The 22,371-nt window shown below is 42.9% G+C and overlaps 1 protein-coding gene across 1 annotated transcript in view; it reads left to right on the forward strand.

The window, feature by feature from the left end:
- Nucleotides 1-2,433: 2,433 nt before the first annotated feature.
- Nucleotides 2,434-22,371, forward strand: part of FBP1 (fructose-bisphosphatase 1) — a 32,073-nt gene continuing 12,135 nt past the window's right edge. The window contains exons 1-3 of the mRNA XM_045839819.1: nucleotides 2,434-2,754; nucleotides 13,692-13,854; nucleotides 21,564-21,656. Of these exons, the coding sequence (XP_045695775.1) occupies nucleotides 2,585-2,754; nucleotides 13,692-13,854; nucleotides 21,564-21,656 (426 nt within the window). The 5' untranslated portion in view covers nucleotides 2,434-2,584. The remainder of the gene's footprint in view (nucleotides 2,755-13,691; nucleotides 13,855-21,563; nucleotides 21,657-22,371) is intronic.

Consider the following 22,371-nt stretch of genomic DNA (forward strand, 5'->3'; position numbering starts at 1 on the left):
CCTCTGCCACCTAGAAAAATCATCTCATTTTGCAGACAAGCAAAACTGGAATTAGAATGCATAATGACTGAGGTCTCCAGGCTGGTGAGGGCTAAACTGGGAATCCAGCAGACCTTCCCAACCCAAATCCGGAGCTCTTCCCTTTTACCAGGGGTGGTTTCCAAGGGATTAAACTTCAGGAGGGCTGAGTTGGACTAGTCAACTGGCTGACATGAGATCCCTAGGGACTAAATATCAGATACATAATGGCCTAAACTCTTGAACAAAGCTGCTATAACTAGTCATTAAGCCAAAAATGTTAGTCATCACCTTTCAAATTTTATATTTAGGGAAATATTTCTCTTCCAAGTCTCCTCCATGCCCCAACACTTTGCAGTGTTTCTCTTGAAAAGCTTCCCAAGGAGCAAAGAATTAAGTGGACCCTTGACATATCTGCTTTCCTTGTGGTGGTATCAATGTCCTCTTGGACTACAAAGCAATAGTAACCTTCTTTCCTGTTGGTACCACTATCTGCCCTCATCCAGGGTTCCCATCTGACAATCCAGTCCAGCATCAGTACACCAACCAGGTCTCTGCCATTGACCCCAGGGGTGAGTTTTCAGGTCTGTCTTGCTGACCTTGTCTGCAGCATTTGGCATAAAGATCAGCCCTGGCCCTTGATTAACATTTTTACTTGGCTCCTGAATGCTATACCTCTTGGCTTTCAGCTGACTCCTCCTTTCCTTGGCAATTTGTTCCATCCAGTCTCATGGCTCCAACCACTGTTCATCAGTGAGGTTTTCCAATTTATATTTCTAGTGTGGACTTCTCTGATTTTGGACTCACAAATCTGAGTGCCTTCTTGCTATTCCCTTGGATGTCTAATAGGCATTACAAATTTAGTGTATCCCATAATTAATTCCTAATCTTCAACTCTGCCCCTAATATACTCCCCTCCAAGTTTTCCTAGTCGAGGGCCACTCCACCTTTCCAGGTACTCAGGCTCCAACCTTTAGTATCATCCTGAACTGTCCTTACTCGCATCTCACCTGTCAACAAATCTCTCTGCTCTATCTTCAAGCCAGAATCCAGCAAATGGTCACCATTTTCCCTGCTATCTCCCTGGATTACCATCACTCAGCAACCTCAAGAGCATCTGCCTTCTCTCTTTGGTCTAATTTAAGACAGAAGCCTGAGTATGAAGATAAGGGGCAGATCATACCTCTCTTCTATTGCAGACTCTGCAATTGTTTCCTCCCAGTGGAAGTCAAGCATCACTGGGCCCTCCAGGCTTTACCCCTACCACCTCCATTTCCCCCAGGAGCCCTATCTCCTCTATTTCACCTCCTGGCCAACTCTGGTCCATCTCCACTGGTCTCCAAGCCATTCCTCAAACATGCCACACACATTTTCACTGCAGGGCCTGTGTATGTCACAGCTTTTCTCTCTGTGGGAAACACTCTTCCCTTCTCCACTGGCTCCTGCCTCACATCCTTCAGCTCTTTGCTCAAATGTCACTTTCTCAGTGAAGTTTTCCCTGACTCCTCTATTTAAAACTTTCCTAACATTCCCTATTTTATTTTTCTTTATAGCACTTATGGTTTATCTAACATATTAATCTATTATTTGTTTAATTTTTCTTGTCTCTGTTAAAATGTAAGGTCAAAGTAGGCAGTTACCAGTTTTGTTCAGGCTCTATCCCTAGTGCCAGTGCCTGGCACGCAGTAGGTGCTCAGAAATGTTGTTTCATGAATCAGTGTATGAACTGCCTTAGTACAGCATCATTGTGGCTACAAAGTATGGTCAGGATGTGGGCTACCAAGCCTCTGGCTTCAGTGTATCCTGGAGACACTTTCCAGCATCTACCACTGTTTTGTCTGTAAAACACAGGTAGTGGAAACTCAAGTCCCCCAAAGCTCTCGAATTATAGGAATCTTTAGAAGAGCATTGAACTAAGGACCCAAACATGGGCCTTCACCTGTGTGAAGGACAGCTTGAATCCTCTTCTCCTGAGGTTTGCCAGAAGAACCGTTGACAGGACAAGCAGGGGCAGACAGAGGGCGGGGAGCAGGGACGAGGTGGGGGAGGGAACCTTAGCAGTCTGAGCCACTGGTGTGACCAGCTGTGCTACACTGAGCACTTTACGTAACCCTCTGAACTTCCGTTTTATGGCAGGTCCTTGCAGGGACTGAAACTGATAATGCAGGTGGCTCAGAAAATGCTCCACAAAGCCATTGGCCGTCCTTAGGCGGGAGTCTGGTGGAGCAGCAGAGAAGGAAGTGGAGGTGGTTGCGGAGGCAGAGGCGGGTGGGCATAGCAGAGCAAATGGAGGAAGGGAGATGAGACCAGTATCTGGACGTCTGTGGGACTGTGGGGGATGGAGCGGACTCTGCACCAGTTGGGGCGGGGCCGGGCACGGAGGTGTTCCAGGGGCGGGGCTGTGACCCGGCACCCTTAGGCGTCCCGGGGCTCTATAAGACTGGGAGAGCTGTCTAGGGCTAGTTACGCTCAGATCCGTGCAGACACTCAGCAGCCACATTTCCGCTGTGTGCCAGCGCGTCCTCGCCAGCACCAGTCCCCTACAGCGCAGCAACCCGGCCCCAGCATGACCGACCAGGCGGCCTTCGACACGAATATCGTCACCCTGACCCGCTTTGTCATGGAGGAGGGCAGGAAGGCCCGCGGCACGGGCGAGATGACCCAGCTGCTCAACTCGCTCTGCACCGCGGTCAAAGCCATCTCCACAGCTGTGCGCAAGGCGGGCATCGCAAACCTGTGAGTCAGGCCTCAGGCCGCTGGGCCGCATCCCGTCTGTCTGCCCAGCTGGGGATGTGCCCGACAGTCTGATGTCTGGTCCTCAGGCCCTCCTGCTGTCAGTCTGTCTGTCTGTCCTCTCCTCTCCAGAGGTTTGTACTCGAACCCTGGTTCCCCATTCCCCCTCTCTTGATCTTGGAGGTGTCCACCTGGGGGCCTGCCACCCCATCCACACCTGCCTTCATCCTACATCCATCCCTCTCACAGGGGCTGAGCAGCCTGCCTTGCTTGGCACCACTGTCAGTGTCCTTTGGTGAAAGTGGGTGGCTGCTGGGCACCTGGCCTGCTGGCCATACCCATCCTAGCCTCATACAGTAAAGTGCTGGCTCGGTACTTTCCTCTTTGTCTTCTTTGATCTCTTTTACTTCTTATGGAATTGGGGTCTCAAGTCCAGTTTCTAATCCAGTATCTCCTTAAGCCTAAAGAAGTGCTGTTAGGAGGCCCCATGGAAGCCCCAGGCAGGCTGAGAGGAAGCCTGCAGCCCAGAGCTCTCTGGAACAGCAGTGCTGTGTGCAGATGGTGAAGTAGGCCCCATTGGGGCCTGAGAGTCTGCATTTCTAAGAAATTCTTATATGGTGTTCATGTTACCATGTTGTTGATCTGAAGATGACTTTGTGTATAGCAAAGGAATCACAGAACATGGGAATTCAAAGGGCACCTTCTTGTGAGGCTTCTGTAAGTAACACAAATACTCTTTGTTTTATTCTGGTGTGCATGATTATTTTATATTTATCTGGTCCTTACTTAGCTGAATTTTCAGATTGTCCCCCTCCTTCCTAACATTTCACACACTCAGGGACAGTATAAAATTTGTGTGTGATGTTCAGAGATGATCTGAGAAAGTATAACCCCTGCAACCTGGCTTCCTTTTCTGGTGATGTGTTTGGCTCTGGTCCCACAACATGGATTGCTGGCTCTTAAGAAAGGAGTGTATGGTCACCCTTATTTTCAGATGTCAAGCAGGGATGGGCCTGGCTGGGAGAGGGACTGGATCAGGAATATTAGGAAGGTCCTCTTAATAATACATTTTAAAGGAAGCATATTCAGTTAAAATCTCACTTCAAATTTAATTTTCAAACAGTAGAGGTAGATTCATAGATTAACCTGTCTTTGAGAACAAGGGGCCTTTAAAACAAAAGAGTGCCTGTCATTTCCTACATTATTTTAAAGGTGTGTCTCTACCTTTTACAACCCCAAAGAAACTTGGAAATGCAAGATCTGCTTTGAGTTGTATATTTCACACCTTTTAAGAAACTTCAAATAGTGGGACCAGGACAAAGAGTACTAATTTTGGCTGTATGAAACATGTATATATTTTTAGACTAAATAGTGGTGAATAGCAGGTTTAAAAAATATTGTTGTTGTTATCATTATAAACTACTTAATAAGAGTCACTCATTGACAAAAATTCAAACCACTCAAAAGAACCACTAAGGGAAAGGTGAAACTCACCTCTATCCATTCTCTGGGGTGTCCTCCACTAATAATTTACTGGTTATTTTCTTAGATACTTATTTATACTCATACAAGTTTATAGATGAATATATTTACATGTGTCGATATGTAAGAAGCAAACAAAATGGGATCACAGCATATGCTTCTGTAGTTTGCTTTCATCATTCAACAATATATAATGACCATTCTTCAATGTCAGGACATATAAATCCACCTCCTTTGTTTTAACTGTTGCCTAGTATTCCATTGCATGGGTATACCACAAGTTGTTTTATTCTCCCCCTGTGTTAGCATATTTCACAGATGTGTGACTATTTCAAAGAGTGTTGTATTCATGGAACATGGATTGATGCTGGTCATGTGGGCAGTTGACATGTAGGACCAGAACTGAGAAGAGTTTGCTGTCTCAGTATGATATGTAGTCAGGAAGGCAGCAGTTAGACAAGATCTCAAGTCAGGGCTCCAAATTATATTCATTATTGGCTTTGATGTCCTGGATGAAAAGGCTAGCGCGCCTGCTGATAGCTTTTTAGTATGAAGACCTGCCCTAGAAGGACGTGTGTCCAGAATGACAAGATGATTGCTGGTTTGCAGGAACCTCACAGGAACCAGTTTTTGGAGCTCAGCCATGATGTCTCATCAGGGAGACTTCAGAAGTTTCAGCAAAGAGCCTGCTGGAGTGCTTGTTCTCTCTCTCTCCTCTCTCTCTCTCTCTGTCAACCAATAGTTAATCTTTAGCTACTTTTCTTGTTCTTAATAAGATATTCATAGAATTATAGAGTTTTTAAACTGAAAGCCTGGGAAGTCACATGGTCCCACCCCTCTTTGTACAGACAAGGATCCCAAGGCCAAGGAAGACAAGGTGACCTGGCCTTTGGCCCAGGTTGGGCTCTTCTCACCAAACCACACATCTGTTCCTTTACTTTTTAGAAATCAGTTAAAGCTGACCCATCTCTAAGTCTCATCTATTAATTACATTTTTGATGTGAATTAAGATTTGTATCACAAGAAGCCATCTCCTTAGAGCCAACCTGCACTTGAAGCCTGTGTCTGCTTCTGGCCTCCACCCACTGTCAGCATAGATGAGGGACAACCAGTCTTTTGTTCTCTCATGAGACCAGTCAGCACTCTGCAGGGGGACCTGATGAGTTCATGCTTCAAATTCCAGTGTTCCCCCATTTTTCTGTTTCCATTCCTTTAGACAAAAGTGGTCCTCCAGTGGCTTAGGCTTTTGCTTTAGGCATGTTCAGTTGTCTTTCCTTTGTGCGTGTTTCCAAATCACTGTTTGAAGAATTCACTCATTTTATGCAATTCAACAAAATGTTATTGAACACCCACAATATACAAAGCTCCAAAAGAGCCTGAGAGATGAGAACGACACAGAGCTTATACTGTAGAAAAAATAAAAGTATAGAATTATTTATAAAACACAATAGAGATTCTGAAAGATGCTTTCAAAGAGGTGCCAAAAACATGACATGGATATAAAGGATCCTGGAGCATCAGGTGGGCATCTCTCACAGACAGGAACAGATGGTCATAAGGCCTGAGGGCTGGAGAGCATTTCAGGCTGGACCATTATATGAGGAAAGGTACCAGGTGGGAAAATGTTTCTGGAAAAGTTGCTCATTCAGTTTGACTGAAGCACAGTGTACATGTGGCAGGGTGTGGTTGTGGATGTGTCATTGTGGATGCATTTGGGAACATCAAATGGCAAGGGTGAATGCTTTATATTTTGTGGGTGTGCAAAGGGGAAAGAGTAAAGGTTTTTGAGTAGGGCAGTGCCAAGATTACAGATCAATCTGGGGAAGATATGGCTAGAAGTATAAAGTTGGACAAGGGAAAGCTAAGATATGGGGAAGAGCAGATGATGGGGATTCTGCATGTGGAACAGTCACAGGAAAACCAGTCTGTCTTTGAACGGGGTGGGGGGCGGGTTAGGAAGAGGTGCTGGCCCAGGAGTCCCAAGAACTAGAGCTGGCTTTGCAGGGTCCTCCTCTTGCCTTATTTCAGAGCTCTCTGAAAAGGGGGAGAGCAAGAAAAGTTCAACCAGATCTAGAGCATAAGTAGGAGGAGGGGGAGGTCCTGGGAGAAGTCTGAGTGTGGATTGGGCGAGCAGGGCAGCTTGGAGAAGAGTGGGTCCCAGCAAGTGACAGCAGGGTCCTGCCTTTGAAAACAGAACTAAACAAAAACAGAATTCCAAAGGAGGAGCTGGTTTTTGAGGCAGGGAATGGTGAGAGGATGATTCTGACATTTTGGAAACATTGAACTTTAGGTGTTAAAAGACTACCCAGTTGGAAATGCGGCCCATGCAGTAGTTGGATGTACCAGTTTGGAATTTGGGCATGAAGCACTGACTAAAGATTTGGCCACTAAGTTTTGGTTCATTCTGCCCCTGAGGTAGAAAGAGGAGAAAACCAGGACTAGATGAAGAAGAACAGGAACATGCAGGGCTTAAGAACAAATTTCAGAGAATTATGGAACTGGGCTCAGATTCCTGGCTCTGCCATTTTTTGTAAGGATTTGAGAAATTGATGTACATCTCTAAGACCTATTTCCTCACTTGTGAGATGGAGACAGCTGTCTTTTTCAACCTCAGAGACTTCTGTGAGGATGAACTGAGTTCATTAAATGGGTACTAATATCATCATTTCTTTCTAGGCTGAAGATTATTATTTTTTTATAAACTAGTATCTTTTTACTTTACTTAGTTTACTTTGCTTACTTTACTTTACTTTACTTTACTTTACTTTTCATTCCTTAGTAGTTGCCCACATCATATAGAGCAGGCATGTATTTCAAGCTAGACCATTATATATTAAAACAATGTTGCACCCTCAGATAGGTTGCAGGAAATATCCTCCCATCATGCTCATGTGGTGTCCAGAACAGTTGCTTTTATATATGTGGCCATCTCTGTATAGATGGAAGAAAAAAATAAGTAACATCAGTTCTAATTTTGGAATTATAGGTCAGTTAATACATGCTTCAGGTAATCTTCAAATTTTCAGAGTTTATGGCATTAAACTTTCATAAACTATCCAATTTATATTGTGTATCTTGAATTAGCTTCTCGACATTTCCAAAGACTGAATTGTAACTTCCTTTTCATACCAGAAACACAGCCAACCACACTCCATCATATTTGCCCATTTTGGCTGGCATAAACTCAAGTGAAGGCTGGGGATTGTGACCTTTAAAAGCTGCTCTAGTTGGTGCCTCTCCAATGTATTTCTGATTTGACCCTTGGACGTTCCCGGCTGGGTGACCAGTTGGTTGGTCATTTACCTTGGAATCAATTAGTAACAAGTCAGTGTCACCTTGGACTTAAGTGATAAGGATTAAATCATAGTCTGCCTCCCTTTTTCTTTGGTTGAGTATTCTGAAAATGAGCTTTTCCACTTATTCCTTTTATGTACTATCTGAAGTGCCACCTGCTGTCATGGCTGTCATGTTGACATCAGGAGGAAATGATCTTATGTTAGCAAATCAAGGAAGTTATTGAGAATTTTTCCCTAATTGTGGCCCTGACTAGGGTCCTTGTATCTAGGCTGTGCTTCAGAAATCATAAATCACAGACTCTATGGCTGGGAAATGGCTCAGTCCATTCCAGAAAGCAGATGCTAGTTTAAAAACAATGTTAATATTTAATCCAAATTTCTAAGGATAATAAAAACTGGCCAAATTAACCTATTATTTTAAGGAGTTTCCCATCATATGAATTAAAATGATGGAAATTTTTTTTTTCAGATTTTCATTGAAGTTTACAGTAAAAGTAAAAAAAAGATATATTTTCAAATCAATTTTTGCTCTCCAACTCCAGAAAGAGAACTTTTGTGTCTCTAGGGATTTAAAGAGAAAGAGCCATAGGGGCTTAAACCTTGAAGGAATTTCCTCCAACCCCAACTGACTTGGGCTGCAGTGTCAACTAAATTGAATGAAATGTTATAAGCATCGCAAATGAAATATTTATGGTGAGACTTTAGTCATATGTAAACTTGGAGCACTTTCTTTTGTTGCTGGTTACCTGTGACACAGTTCCGCCCTGGCTGTCTTCCCAGGAGTTGCCTGTAAAACTGGTTTAGAGGTCTTGGTTTCTGCTCCCCCCATCAATCAGCATTTACTTAATGGGTGCCTGGGGAGCTCCGTGAAGAACAATGGTGGCTGCCATTAGGCTGCTGGGAACCAGGTGCATCATGCAGATCAGTCCTTATTCTTATAAAGCTTGAAAACAGAAACAATCCATCAGGTAGTTGAGACACCTGGACAGATAATCAGTAAAAGGGAAAGGCCGAATTAGGACCCAGGTCTCAGGTGCTGTGTTCTTGTCAGGATCTGCCTTGTGTGGTTGTGTGATTGCCAGGGGAGTTAGGGATGAGCAGGGACAAGAGCACTTCTTGCTCACCTGCCATGCTCTGTTCTAGCTGTTTACCCATATCAAATCATTTACTGCCCCTCTCTATATGTATGCTATGATGTAGATATATTGATACTAAATCCCTATTTTACAGGTGAAGAACCACAGGTCAGAGATGTGTTTTCCCAAGGGTTGCTTAGCATGTGGTGGGCAGAGCTGGGATTTGGACCCCAGTGGTCTGGAGTCCCAGCTCATGGAAAAAAAACCCATGATGATGCCTTCCCTTCTGTGATAACTTACATTTAGGAAAAGCTTCCTCAGCAGATCAAGTCACTGGCTCAGTCACAACTAAGGTCCCTGTCTTGCTTGATCAGTAGAGCTCTGAGATCCTTTTCTGCTTGGGTAGGGGAGGGAGCCAAGCCTTGAGGTTTACTGCGTGCTCAGGTCAACCCATTTCTTCAACTGTTCAACTTGTTTCTCTTTATTGATTGTAGGGCACAGTTGGCCCCTGGAAGACTTTTTGGATAGGATTGTGTGATAATTTATGCACATCTCTGCAGCCTTATTTGCTGACTGATTCTGGCCTGGAGGAGCTGCACATTGGGAACTGATCTGAGAATGAGCCATGAGTGGGGTGGTGTGTGAAAGGCACTGCTGAACTCCCATTGAAGATCATTGGTACCATCCTCTCCTGTTCACAATGATAAGCATGGAAGCTCCGTCCACACCAGGACAGCCCTCCTGACCTGCCGGGCTCTCCTTGAGTCTGCCTAGAACTCAGTAGAATAAGTTTCCAAGCCCTGGATCAAATGGGCCCAGCAAAAGAGAGGTCTGTGTCACCAGGAACTGAGGCCCATATCTGCTCTTGTTTCTGTACATGGTTACACTGCTCCTCCGAGTGGCCACTGAAATATAAGGTGAAGGCTCTTGTTCATCTATTCTTTGAGGAATGATGACTGATCAGAATGCAGACATTTATTGTTTCTAAGGGGGGTTCTGAAAACTTGTGGAGAAAATAAACTCCATGTGTTCTTTAGCTACTTAGTTCCCTGAGGATATTTCCGAGGGCTGTTTTCCTTTGTCAGAGTCATTAGAAGCTTGACTGCTTCTGACTTTTCACTGACCTGTGAAAACAAGTTACCTTGGGAACAGCTTGCTGCCTTCTGAGTGTCCCTCTGAGGCATGTGGGGAGAGGCCCTATGAAACATATGCCTAGCCCGACTCATCATGACTAAGCAGAAATGCAGGGCTGTGCGTGAAACCCTAGTCACAGATAGCTTTGTGAACTGAGATGCAACGCAAAGACCTTGTGGTAAAGTATATAAACTCAGATGGCAGTTTGGGAACTCATTCTCCTGAACCCTGTTTCTGCCTTAGAGTCACTCTCCTGTGCTTTCATGGTGGCTTTCCTAATACCAGGTTTTACCAGGGGAACTCTCCTCATGAGAAGTCCTAGAAAAGTAATCAAGTGCCTGAATTTTGAATTCGAGTGGTACAGAATAATCAATCTCCATGTTTTTTTAATGTTATTCTTTATAAGCAACTGGAAGGTAATTGAAGAAGATTCCTTCTGGTTAAAACAAAGGAAGGACCCTCAGTTATGGGGGAAGTTAAAGAGAAGGCAGGGAGGAGTAACCACCTAACCCTGATGGGAGGCGGAACCTGAGAAGTGGCCAGTTGTCTGTGATGGGTCATTTCAGTGCCAGGTGTAGTGAGTGTCCCCACAGTGTTCACCCTGCAGCGTTTTATGTGCTTCACCCAACTCCCATCATAAACAGGTGGTGCCACACTCTGTGGCCCAAGGGCAGGAGCCACCTTAGAGTCTTGGAGCAGCAGTGAGGAATCAATCCAGCTGGTAGTCCTGGCTAGACAAGTCAACTGCCTCGACACTGCTTATAACTCCTTATAGCCCACATCCATGGCATGATCTGGGACTAGAGAACTTGCTTCTCACTTTTGTTAGGCTAGCTGCTCAGTATGCAAACTCAGAAAATGCAATCAGTCTTGTACATCAGGAACTCTGCCACTTTCATTCACTTCCTCTGAACAAATGGTAGAGATTCTGCATGTGGATCAGTCACAGAAAAACCCATCTGTCCTTGAACTGGGTGACAGGGGTGGGAGGTAAGGCTGGGGGGTTAGGAGAGGTGCTGGCTCAGGAGCCCCACAAACTAGAGCTGGCCTTGCAGGGCCCTCCTCTCTGGATCTCTTCTTCCCTCATTTCAGAGCTCCATGAATCCATGGGAAAAAGACCCTGAGGTTTAAAAAGTTATGCAAATGTACACAGAGTACCCTCTCCCATTTGGACATGTGTGAAAAGCAAACTCCCTGTTGTTTATGGATACATTTCTGACATGGAGCTGTTCTGTGTAGTCATTACTGGTGGACTTATTCGGGCTCCTTTTGGGCATTTTCATACCTTCTTTTTTTTAATAAAAAAATATTCAAGATATCATTCAGCTTAAATGGCCCCTTTGCAGTGAGGCATTCCTTGACCATCTAATTCACTCCCCAACCATCCCTAAGCATCTTGTTTCATTTTATCAGAGCACTGGTTGCTATCTGATATTATCTCATTCATTCAAAGGTACTTGTTTTTTCTTTGTCTCACTCAGTAGAAAAAAGCTCCATGAGGCCAGTGATATCATCTGTCTTGTTCTGCACTGTAACCCCAGCAGTCAGGATAGTTTGTGGGGGGCACATTCGGTGCCCAATAAATACTTATGGAATAAATGAACACTCACGCAGCTCCTCGAAGAGCTGACTGGCCTTCTCCCATCTTGCTGAGTGAGATACTTGAGCTAATGGAATGTGGGCCAAAGTGTGAAACAGTCCTTTTCCATGCCTTCTTTGTCCCTCTGCCCCAGCCTCTGGGCCTCCCTGGAGCTGTCCCAACAGGCCTGACCCTCTGGGGATTATGCGAGGGAGGGCCGGCACTCCAAGGTGTGGAACAACTTTAGAAGTTGTCACTCCTGTTCTCATTCTTTCAGACACAGTCTCTCCTCTCCTCAGTGAATGCCATTAATTTGGTCAGTGAGTATTTATTGAGGACCTACTATGTGCTGGAAACTGGGACACTAGGGAAAAACATGCCCTCTGTCCTCATCCTCCTGGAAGGAAAGGACAAACAATCATGCCAGCATATAGTGGATAAAGCCTTGGGGGTTCCCTGAGACCCCCATTCCTCTACATGCAGATCCTTAATAAGCTCCCTCTAGAGATCAAGGCAGGAACTAACATTAGGGGCCCAGGGAGGGGCTAAGACTTTGTGTAGTTATCTATTGCCTGCAGTCCTCTCACAGCTTCTTGAGGAACTTAATGCTCTCATGGACAAAGTAAAAAAGGGAGGCTCCATGAGGGTGAGGGGCTTGCAGAGCTGTGGTCCAAGCCAGGTGTCTGCATCATGTCACGTTCTTTCCCTCAGCCCTACCTGTTGTCCTGGATTAGCAGTGACTTTAATCCTAGAAACCTCTAGCTGGGAAGGGGAGGTAATGGGTGCCAGTAGAGCTAGTCAGGAAGATGTATTTCAGTTGGTGGGTGCTGCCAAGACCCTCCAGCTCCACCCAGAATTTGGCTGTCTTTTTTCTCCACCAGTGTTGGTCTTAAAGTTGAGGTGAGGAAGAGATTATATGGGATGAGAATGAAAAGCTCAAACAGAGCATCATTCCCTTGCCCACTGGGGCATCTGCCTGACTCAACCACAAAGGTGTGCTGGGTGCCATAACAGGTACTGGGCAGGGAATGAACAGCATCTTATCCCTCTAGTCTTCCTCATGCTTCTCTTTTCATCATCTTATTTCATGAATAAAAGACCAAGGGATCCATCAGCTTGCAGCTACAGCCTGTGTCTCTAGGAAACACTGGACAATGGGGTGATGAGATCACTGAGTTACCTCCCTGAGTCAGGCCAGACAAGACACTTGGGTTTGGATGATTTCTGGTGTTGGCTAAGGTTTGTGCAGCCAGAGACATGTAAGTTATGTTTGGAGAAAATGCATTTTTGGAGCTGAAGCAGTGTATGCCATGACAATCAGTCCCCAGGTGAGTGCTCCCAGAAATCTGATGACTGCAGGTGTGCCCTCATCACCTGCTCCCAGCCCAGCCATTTTGTGGTACCTTCCACAACTATACTCTTTCCATCTCACATCTAATCTCTTCTCTTGTTTTGTACACCCTCCCTTTAAAAGCTTTCCCCTCCTTTCAGTGCTCCTATTCAACCCCAGGCTATGACAACCCTTCTCCTCTCTCATTCTAACAAACTGGCTGCATTTTGGACAAACCACTCAGATTCTGGGAATTCTACTATTATTGACTTGCTGGTACCTTGAAAATAGAGCATAAATTCCATATTTGCCAGTCCCCTCAGCTGTTAGGACCCCTGCCAGTGGCAGTGGGGTACCACCAAGAGAGCCCTGGCTTGGGAGTCCCAGTGCACTTTGCACCTGTGCTCTGCTGCTCTGGTTTGGACAAGCCCATTGCTGCCTGGGAGTGAGCTTCCACCTGCCTCTGTGAAATGAGGCAGTGGGACCAGTCAGTATCTTTTCTTTTAGGATGTTTTCAGCTATAAAAACAGACTCTCTTGGCTTCACTCAAATCTCAGGATCCTTTCTACCCAGAAGGTTCCCTGGCTTGCTGTGTCTCTCAACAGATTTATTAAGCATTAACCCTGCATTTGGGGGTAAAACTGATTCTGGGGAGTGGGGTGAAAAAATCAACCTTTTTGTGTATAAAGCACAGATACGTATACATACAGCACATAAACAGATATATACCATATCTTTAGTATTAAAACTAAAATTTCATGAGGGAGTGTAATTAGGAAAAAATACCTAAAAATCTTCCTTAGAGGCCCTAATGGGGGTGGGGAAGGTTGGGAAACAGATTCAACCACAAAGGTGTGCTGGGTGCCATGATAGGTACTGGGCAGGTGAATGACAATATTTCCTTTCCCCCAGGAGCCCATCTTCCAAACCATGTGTCTTCTTTCTTCTAAATCCTACTCCATGTCACTTTTAGTGAGTTCATAGGTGCATTTATATGTTCTGGTGGTCACCACTTATATTTTTGTGGCTTTTCTTTCCTCTAGCTATGGAATTGCTGGCTCTACCAATGTGACAGGTGATCAAGTGAAGAAGCTGGATGTCCTCTCTAATGACCTGGTCGTTAACGTGTTACAGTCATCCTTTGCAACCTGTGTTCTTGTCTCAGAAGAAAACAAGCAAGCCATAATAGTAGAACCTGAGAAAAGGGTAGGTCTGAACTTCCACCATGCAGGGTTTTAATGTAACCATTTTTCTTCCTCATTTCATAAATGAGTCCAATTGTTCAGCCAAGCTGCATTCCTAGGAATCACCCTAGATTCCTTCTGAACCATGAGTCATCATTTCACAGATTCATCCTGACTATCATATCTCAAACTGTATACTCCTGTATACCCTATCACCACAGTTCATGTCATCATCCCTCTGGTGGACTCATACATGGGAGAAACTCATATATTCATACTCATCTCCATTCCTAACTTTTCAGTGTCATGTTCAATGCCCTTCGATGTCTGGCCCTCCTTGCTTCATCTCCACCCACCAAATTCCCAGCCTTCATATCCAACTCTTCTGCCAATCTAAACTGCTTGCAATTCATATCATTGATTTGTGCATTGCAGTCCATTTGGAATCCTATAGATCTGATTGTTTCTGGAGGGCAGAGGATGATTTACATTCTTCTCTATATTCTAGCATCAGCATAATGCCTGGCCCATTGTGAGGGTTAAATAATAAATTATTGTTGCAAAAGGGAATGGAAAGAGTATATCCAGTTTTTATAGTATAATAACAACAATCATACAATAAAAAAACTTTTGAAATTAGAAGTGGAGTTATATGGGCTTACTTACTATCTCTCCCTGTGTGAGATAAATTGGGGACATGTGGAGTAGAATTAGAAAAAAGCATTCAGAAAATGAACTTATAGAGTCTGCCTGATACCCAGTCTTGACTTTTTGAAGTGGGTGGACAGCCACCTCCAATTAACTTGTTTTACATCATTCCTAAAATACTACTACATGTCAGATTCAAAGTTCATATTGTTCTCTGTTGGGCTTCTCAAGGTACTTGGCAGTTTCAGGCATGTGGACTGAATTTGTTGTTCAATATTCTCTGTCAGCCCAACTTCTCTGACTACCAAGTGCCTTACTAATACACATGTTCCCCTTTTTCAGATGACAGTTTCTCGTGCATCAGCCAAGGTGATTTGTAAAGAACAAGTGGTCGGGGAATCAGAATTATCTTAATTTTATGCAGAAATTTATTTATTTATTTAATGCCACCTTAAATAATTTTAATCTAACACATATTGACTATATTCTGTTTGCAAAACATTGAGTTATAGATGTGAAAAGAAGAAAGTATCCTTACACTTTGGGAGCATACTAATGGAGCAAAAACCACAGATAAGAATCTCTAACACAAGGATTTAATAAGAATGCATAATAATAATTATACCAACACAGTAATTATCACACCTTTGAGCTCATCTTATACCCTCTTGGCTTCACCTCTTCCCAGCCCCTTTGGGGGAACCAGTTCTATACTGCAGTCAGCCTGCTTTGTACAAGGGCAATTAAACAGTGCCTAGCTTTACCTGTCCCTTTTGTTCCTTGCCTTCAGTCTATCCTTTTAAATTCTATTTTATTGATTATGCTATTACAATTATCCCAAATTGCACTCCCTTTGCACTGCTCCTCCCAGCACCCATACTCCCTCAGGCAATCCCCACACCATTTTTATGTCTGTGGGACATGCATATAAGTTCTTTGACTGGTCCATTTCCTATACTGTAGTTTTTATCACAGTAGCTATTCGGTAACTACCAATTTGTACTTCTTCTTTTTTTTTTAGATTTTATTTATTTATTTTTAGACAGAAGGGAAAGGAGGGAGAAAAAGAAGGAGAGAAAAATCAGGGTGTGATTGCCTCTCATGCACCCCCTACTGTGGACCTGGCCTGCAACCTAGGCACGTGCCCTGGCTGGGAATCCAACCAGTGACCCTTTGATTCACAGACCGGCACTCAATCCACTGAGCCACACCAGCCAGGGCCAAATTCTCCTTCTTAATGTCCTCAACTCTTCACCTATTCCCCCACACTCCCCTCTCATCTGGCAACCATCAAAAATCTCCCCATATCCATGATTCTGTGTCTGTACTTGTTGGCTTAGTTTGTGTTTTATATTCAATTGCAGATCAATATGTATTTATTGCTATTATATGGTTCATAATTCTGATCTTCTTTTTCTTAAATGAATCCCTTTAGTATTTCATATAATAATGGCTTGGTTATGATGAATTCCTTTAGTTTTTTTCTTGTCTGGGAAGCACTTTATCTGCCCTTCTATTCTAATTGATAGCCTTGCTGGGTAGAGCAATCTTGGCTGCAGGTCCCTGCTTTTCATGACTTTGAATATTTCTTGCCAATCCCTTCTGGCCTGCAAAGTTTCTTTGGAGAAATCAGCTGACAGTCTTATGAGAACTCCCCTGTAGGTAACTAATTGCTTTTAAGATTCTCTCTTTACCTTTATCCTTTGGCATTTTAATTATGATATATCTCGGAATGGGCCTCCTTGCATCCATCTGGTTTGGGATTCCCTGTGCTTCCTGAACTTGCATGTCTATTTCCTTCACCAAATTAGGGAAGTTTTCTTTTACTATTTTTTCAAATAGATTTCCAATTTCCTGATCTTTCCCTTCTCATTCTGGCATCCCTAGGATGTGGATGTTGGAGTACTTGAAGTTGTCCCAGAAGTTGCCCTGATGCTATCCTCATTGTTTTGGATTCTTTTTTCTTCTTGTTGTTCTGATTGCTTGTTTTTTGCTTTTTATGTTCCAAATCATTGATTTGATTCTTGGCTACATCTACTCTACTGTTGTTTCCCTGTAAATTGTTCTTTATTTTAATTAGTGTATCCTTCATTTCTGACTGGGTCTCTTTCATGCTGTGAGGTCCTCACTAAGTTTCCTGAGCATCCTTAAAACCAGTGTTTTGAACTCTGCATCTGATAGATGGCTTATCTCCATTTTGTTTAGTTCTTGCTGGAGTTTTGATCTGTTCTTTCATTTGGGCCATGTTTCCTTGTCTTCTCATTTTAACAGCCTCCTTGTGTGTGTTTCTATGTACTAGGTACAGCTGCTTTGACTCTGTGTCTTGGTAGCCTGGCCTAATTTACTAGGTGTCCTGTAGGGTCCAATGACACAGCCTCCCCTATCTCCCAAGCTGGGTACTCAAGGTGCATCCTCCATATGGGCTGAGTACACCCTCCTCTTGTAGTTGAGCATTGGCTGCTGTTGGCAGATCAATGGGAGGGATTTTCCTAGGCCAGTCAGCTACAAGGACTGGCTATGAACACTGACCACAAATCTCTGTCCTCCATGGGGGATTAGCTGTGCAGGGGGCAGGATGGAGGTGCTCTGAAATGGTCTGTACCTGTCCCCTGGGTGTGCTGACCCTGGGATTTCCTGGGTGGTACAGGCCAAGGTCAGCTCCCACTTGTTTTTATACGAGTCACCCTGTATGAGGTACAAAGCAGCCTGCTGATGGCTGCTTCTTGTGCTGGGCTTGGAGGTTCCCAGATGAAACCAAGCTGTAAACCTAGGCTGATTGCTGCTATTGCTGGGCCTGGGACACTAAGCAAGAAGTAGAGGGGCTGGAGGTTCACTGACACCAGCTGTTTCTTGGTTGAGAGGATTTAGGAAATTGTGAAGCATGAGTACAAACCACCCATTTATATGGAAAAGCCACTGTTAACAGCTTGGGTAGGCCCATAAGTTGGGTTGGACAAAGGCTCAGGGGAACTCTATGTAAGTAACCAACTACTTTTAAGATTCTCTCTTTACCCTCATCCGTGCTGTTGCAAAAGGTAGGAGCTCCTTCTTTCTTTCTGCTATGTACTATTCCACTGGGTAAATGTACCACAGTTTTTTGATCCACTCATTTACTGATGAGCACTTAGGTTGCTTCCAACATTTTGCTATTGTGAATTGTGCTGCTATAAACACAGGGGTGCATAAGGTATTTCAGTATTTTTAGGGTATAGACCCAGGAGTGGAATTACTGGGTCAAAAGGCAGTTCCATTTTTAGTTTTTGGAGGAAATTCCATACTGTTTTCCATATGGCCACACCAGTCTGCATTTCCACCAACAGTGTGCGAGGGTTCCCTTCTCTGAACATCCTCTCCAACACTTGTTTGTTGATTTGTTTATGATATCCATTCTGACTGGTGTGAAGTGGTAACAACTCATTGTGGTTTTAATTTGCATCCCTCTAATGGCTAGTGATGCTGACCATCTTTTCATATGTCTCTGGCTGTTCTGTATGTCCTCCTTGGAGAAGTGTCTGTTCAGGTCCTTTGCCCACTTTTTAATTGGGTTGTTTGTCTTCCAGGAATGGACTCGTGTGAGATCTTTATATATTTTGGAGATCAAACCCTTGTCTGAGGTATCATTGGCAAATAAATTTTCCCATATGGTTGGTTCCCTTTTCATTTTGCTGATGTTTTCTTTAGCTATGCAGAAGCGTTTTATTTCAATTAAGTCTCATTTGTTTATTCTTTCTTTTATGTTCCTTGCACTAAGGGACATATCAATGAAAATATTGCTGCATGGGATATCTGAAATTTTCCTGCCTATGTTATCCTCTAGAACTTTTATGATGTCATGACTTATGTTTAAGTTCTTTATCCCTTTGCATTTATTTTTGTGTATGGCATAAGTTAGTGATTGAGTTTCTTTTTTTTTTTTTTGCATATAGCTGTCCAGATCTCCCTAAACCATTTGTTGAAGAGGCTATATTTACTCCATTATATGCTTCTGCTCCCTTTGTCAAATATTAGTTGACCGTAGAGACTTGGGTTTATTTCTGGGCTCTCTATTCTATTTCATTGATCTATGTGTCCATTTTTATGCCAGGCTGTTTTGATTACAGTGGCCTTGTAATATAGTTTGATATCAGGTATTGTGATCCCTCCTACTTTGTTCTTCTTTCTTAAAGTTGCTGTGGCTACTTGGGTATGTTTACAGTTCCATATAAATTTTTGATATGTTTGCAAAAACCACATCTTAAAGCAACTAATTTGGAGATGGAAAAACCCCAGTGGTGTGCTGGTAAACTGGTTCTGTCTTAAGAAGAAAAATCTCTGATTTTTACTAATTGTCAGTATCAATTTTGTAAATACTCCCCATAGTTGATTTATTTTCTTTTTTTTTTTTAAAAAAGATTCTATTTATTTTTAGAGACAGGGGAAGGGAGGGAGAAAACGGAGGATAGAAACATTGATGTGAGAGGGAAACAACAGGTGGCTGCTTCTCACACACCCTCAACCAAGAACCTGCCTTGCAACCCAGGCATGTGCCCTGACTGGAAACTGAACCATCAATCCTTTGGTTCACAGGCCATTGCTTAATCCACTGAGCCACATAGGTCAGGGTCCTGTAGTTGATTTCAAGCTATTAACGTGACATCACTGAAAGCAGAGTTGGGAAGAGATGTGCATGATTAACTTTTGAGCATGGATACCAGCCAGCTCCAGCATTCTAGTGACAATCACACTGGAAGAATGAATCTTTAGTATTTCCACTGCAAAGGAGGTTTACTTCCTTTGGGAAGTCCAGTTGGGCCATTGTTAAGAGCTCTGTGCACTGCAATGACAAGTGTCATGTATAAGACCTGCATGAGAAATTTCTTTAGATCTTAATGTCTTTGCTTCACTGAAAGAATTATCTTCCTTATTTCCCTAGTGAATGAAAATAGATAAATGACTAACCTTGTTTTTTTTCTTCATTTGGCTGCAAGGAAACACAAGCCAGAATTATGATTCAGTTATATCAATGACGTAGAAAATTAAGACTTATTTATCTATATTACATTACCTCCATCTATACCTCTTATTTTAAGTTGTGTTTTTTCTGCCTAATGATGTTTTGGTATACATATATAGTCATTATTTTCATTTTGTATGACACTCACTCCTTCCATGACAGAGTATAAATAAGAGTAACATTACTTAAAGACGTGTGGGGGTTGTGGTGGTGGGAGAAACTCCCTGTCTCACAAGAGAGTCTGTTGGAGGGGCCCACAGGATCCTAGAATGTACACAAAACCACCTACCTGGGAATCAGTGCCTGAAAGGGCACAATCCACTTATGGGAAGCGAAGGAAGTGACAGAAAGTGGGGAAGGGCTGAGCAAGCTAGCAAGCAGCACTGTTTCCTCTCTGACCCCTCCCCCACAGTGCAGCTAAGTGGGTTGCCCTGCCCTGGCAAACACCTAAGGCTCCGCCCCTTACAATGTAACAGGTGTGCCAATCAAAGAAGTGTGGGCCAAATGAAAGAACAGATCAAAACTCCAGGAAAAATACAACTAAGTGACAAAGAGATAGCCAGCCTGTCAGATGCACAGTTCAAAACACTGGTAATCAGGATGTTCACAGAAATGATTGAGTACAGTCCCAAAATGAAGGAAGAATTGAAGGCTATGTGAAGTGAAGAAAAATATACAGAGAATCAACAGTGAAAGGAAAGAAACCAGGACTCAAATCAATAACTTGAAACATCAGAAAGAAATAAACATTCGCTGGAAGAGAATGAAGAAACAAGAATTAAAAAAAATGAGGAGAGTCTTAGGAACCTCTGGGACAACTTTAAACATTCCAACACCCAAATCATAGGGGTGCCAGAAGGAGAAGAGGAAGAGCAAAAAATTGAAAACTTATTTGAAAAAATAATGAAGTAAAACTTCCCCAATCTGGCAGTGGGGCTACACATGCAAATCCAGGACACTCAGAGAGTCCCAAAGAAGTTGGAGCCAAGAGGAAACACACCAAGAAACATCATAATTAAAGTACCCAAGATTAAAGATGAGTAGAGAATCTTTAAAAACCATTTTTTAATTTATTTATTTTTAGAGAGGGGAAGGGAGGGAGAAAGCAAGGGAGAGAAACATCATTGTGTGGTCACCTCTTGAGCACCCCGTACTGGGGACCTGGCCTACAGTCCAGGTGTGTGCCCCACTAGGAATTGAACTGGTGACCCTTTTGTTTGAAGGCTGGCACTCAGTCCCCTGAGCCACACCAGCCGTGGTCAAAGATAAGGAGAGAATCTTAAAAGCATCAAGAGAAAAGGTAACAGTTACCTACAAAGGAGTTCCCATAATACTATTAGCTGATTTCTCAAAAACAAAAACAAAAACAAAAACACCTTATAGGCAAGAAGGGTCTGGAAAGAAGTATTACAAGCCATGAAAGACAAGGACCTACATCCTAGATTACTCTATCCAGCAAAGCTATCATTTAGAATGGAAGGGCAGATAAAGTGCTTCTCAGATAAGGTAAAGTTGAAGGAATTCATCATCATCAAGCCCTTATTATATGAAATGTTAAAGGGACTTACCTAAGAAAAAGAAGATAAAAAACTATGAACAGTAAAATGACAACTCACAACTATTGACAACTGAACCTAAAAATGAAAACAAAAACTAAGCAGACAACTTCAACAAGAACAGATTCACAGAAATGGAGATCACATGGAGGGTTATCAGTGGGGAGGGTGGGGGGAGATTGGGGGAAAAGGTACAGGGAATAAGAAGCATAATTTGTAGGCACAAAATAGACAGGGGGAGGTCAAGAATAGTATAGGAAATGGAGAAGCCAAAGACCTTACATGTACAACCCATGGACATGAACTAAGAGGGTAGAATGCTGGTGGGGGGAGCAGTGCAGGGCAGTGTGGGATAAAGGGGAGAAAAAACATGAGACAACTGTAATAGCATAATTAATAAAATATACTTAAAAAATACTAACACTTCTTGAACTTTCCCCTAGATTCCATTTTTTATCCCCTTAGTTATACTATTTTGTTATAATGTATTAATTTTTAATGTAAAGTTGTATTTCCTTTTTATCTTTTGTTCAGGGTAAATATGTGGTCTGTTTTGATCCCCTTGATGGATCCTCCAACATCGATTGCCTTGTGTCCATTGGAACCATTTTTGGCATCTACAGAAAGGTAAAATGTCATGTGTGAAGTCCCTGGTTTGGGATCAACAGCAAAGTTATGGTCCAGTGGCCAGTCCTGATTCACTGTTCCAGCAGCCAGAATGCATATCATGAAACTCTGTGAGGTTTGACATAGGTTTATGTCCCTAGTTTTGACTTTTTCACCATTAGCTGCATAGTGAAGATCCATTAAGTTGTTAAAAGAAAATGTAGTGAAGTGTGGGTAGGAAGAGACATATAATTTACTCATAAGTTGTTCTTTATAATAGAAAATGAAGTTAATAGTAAAAGAGACTATAGAGGGTAGTTACAGTGGTGATTGTATGTGAACTGAGAATTGTGACATTGTGACAACAATAGAGATTATCATGTCAAAATTGCCCTTTAAATGCTCCAAATCAGGGGTCCTCAAACTATGACTCTTCCCAGGCCAAATTCAGCCAGTTGCTTGAGATCTATAAGCAAAAAATAACCCTTCTGCATTTTTAAATGGCTGTATAAACTAAAGGATAATATTTTATGGCCCATAACATTTACATAAAATTTAATTTTCACTGTCTATAAACAATGTTTTAATGGCATATGGTCAACTCATTTCTTTTTATGTTGCTTTTGGCTGATTTCATGATGCACTGGCAGGGCCACATGGCTGTGGTAGAAACTGTATGACAGTAGAGCCCACAATATCCCAATGTCACCTGTGGAAACAGTTTGCTGCATACTCC

The sequence above is a fragment of the Phyllostomus hastatus genome, unplaced genomic scaffold, assembly GCF_019186645.2.
Source record: "Phyllostomus hastatus isolate PE091 unplaced genomic scaffold, TTU_PhHast_1.1 phas_contig_312, whole genome shotgun sequence".
Taxonomy (NCBI): Eukaryota; Metazoa; Chordata; class Mammalia; order Chiroptera; family Phyllostomidae; genus Phyllostomus; species Phyllostomus hastatus.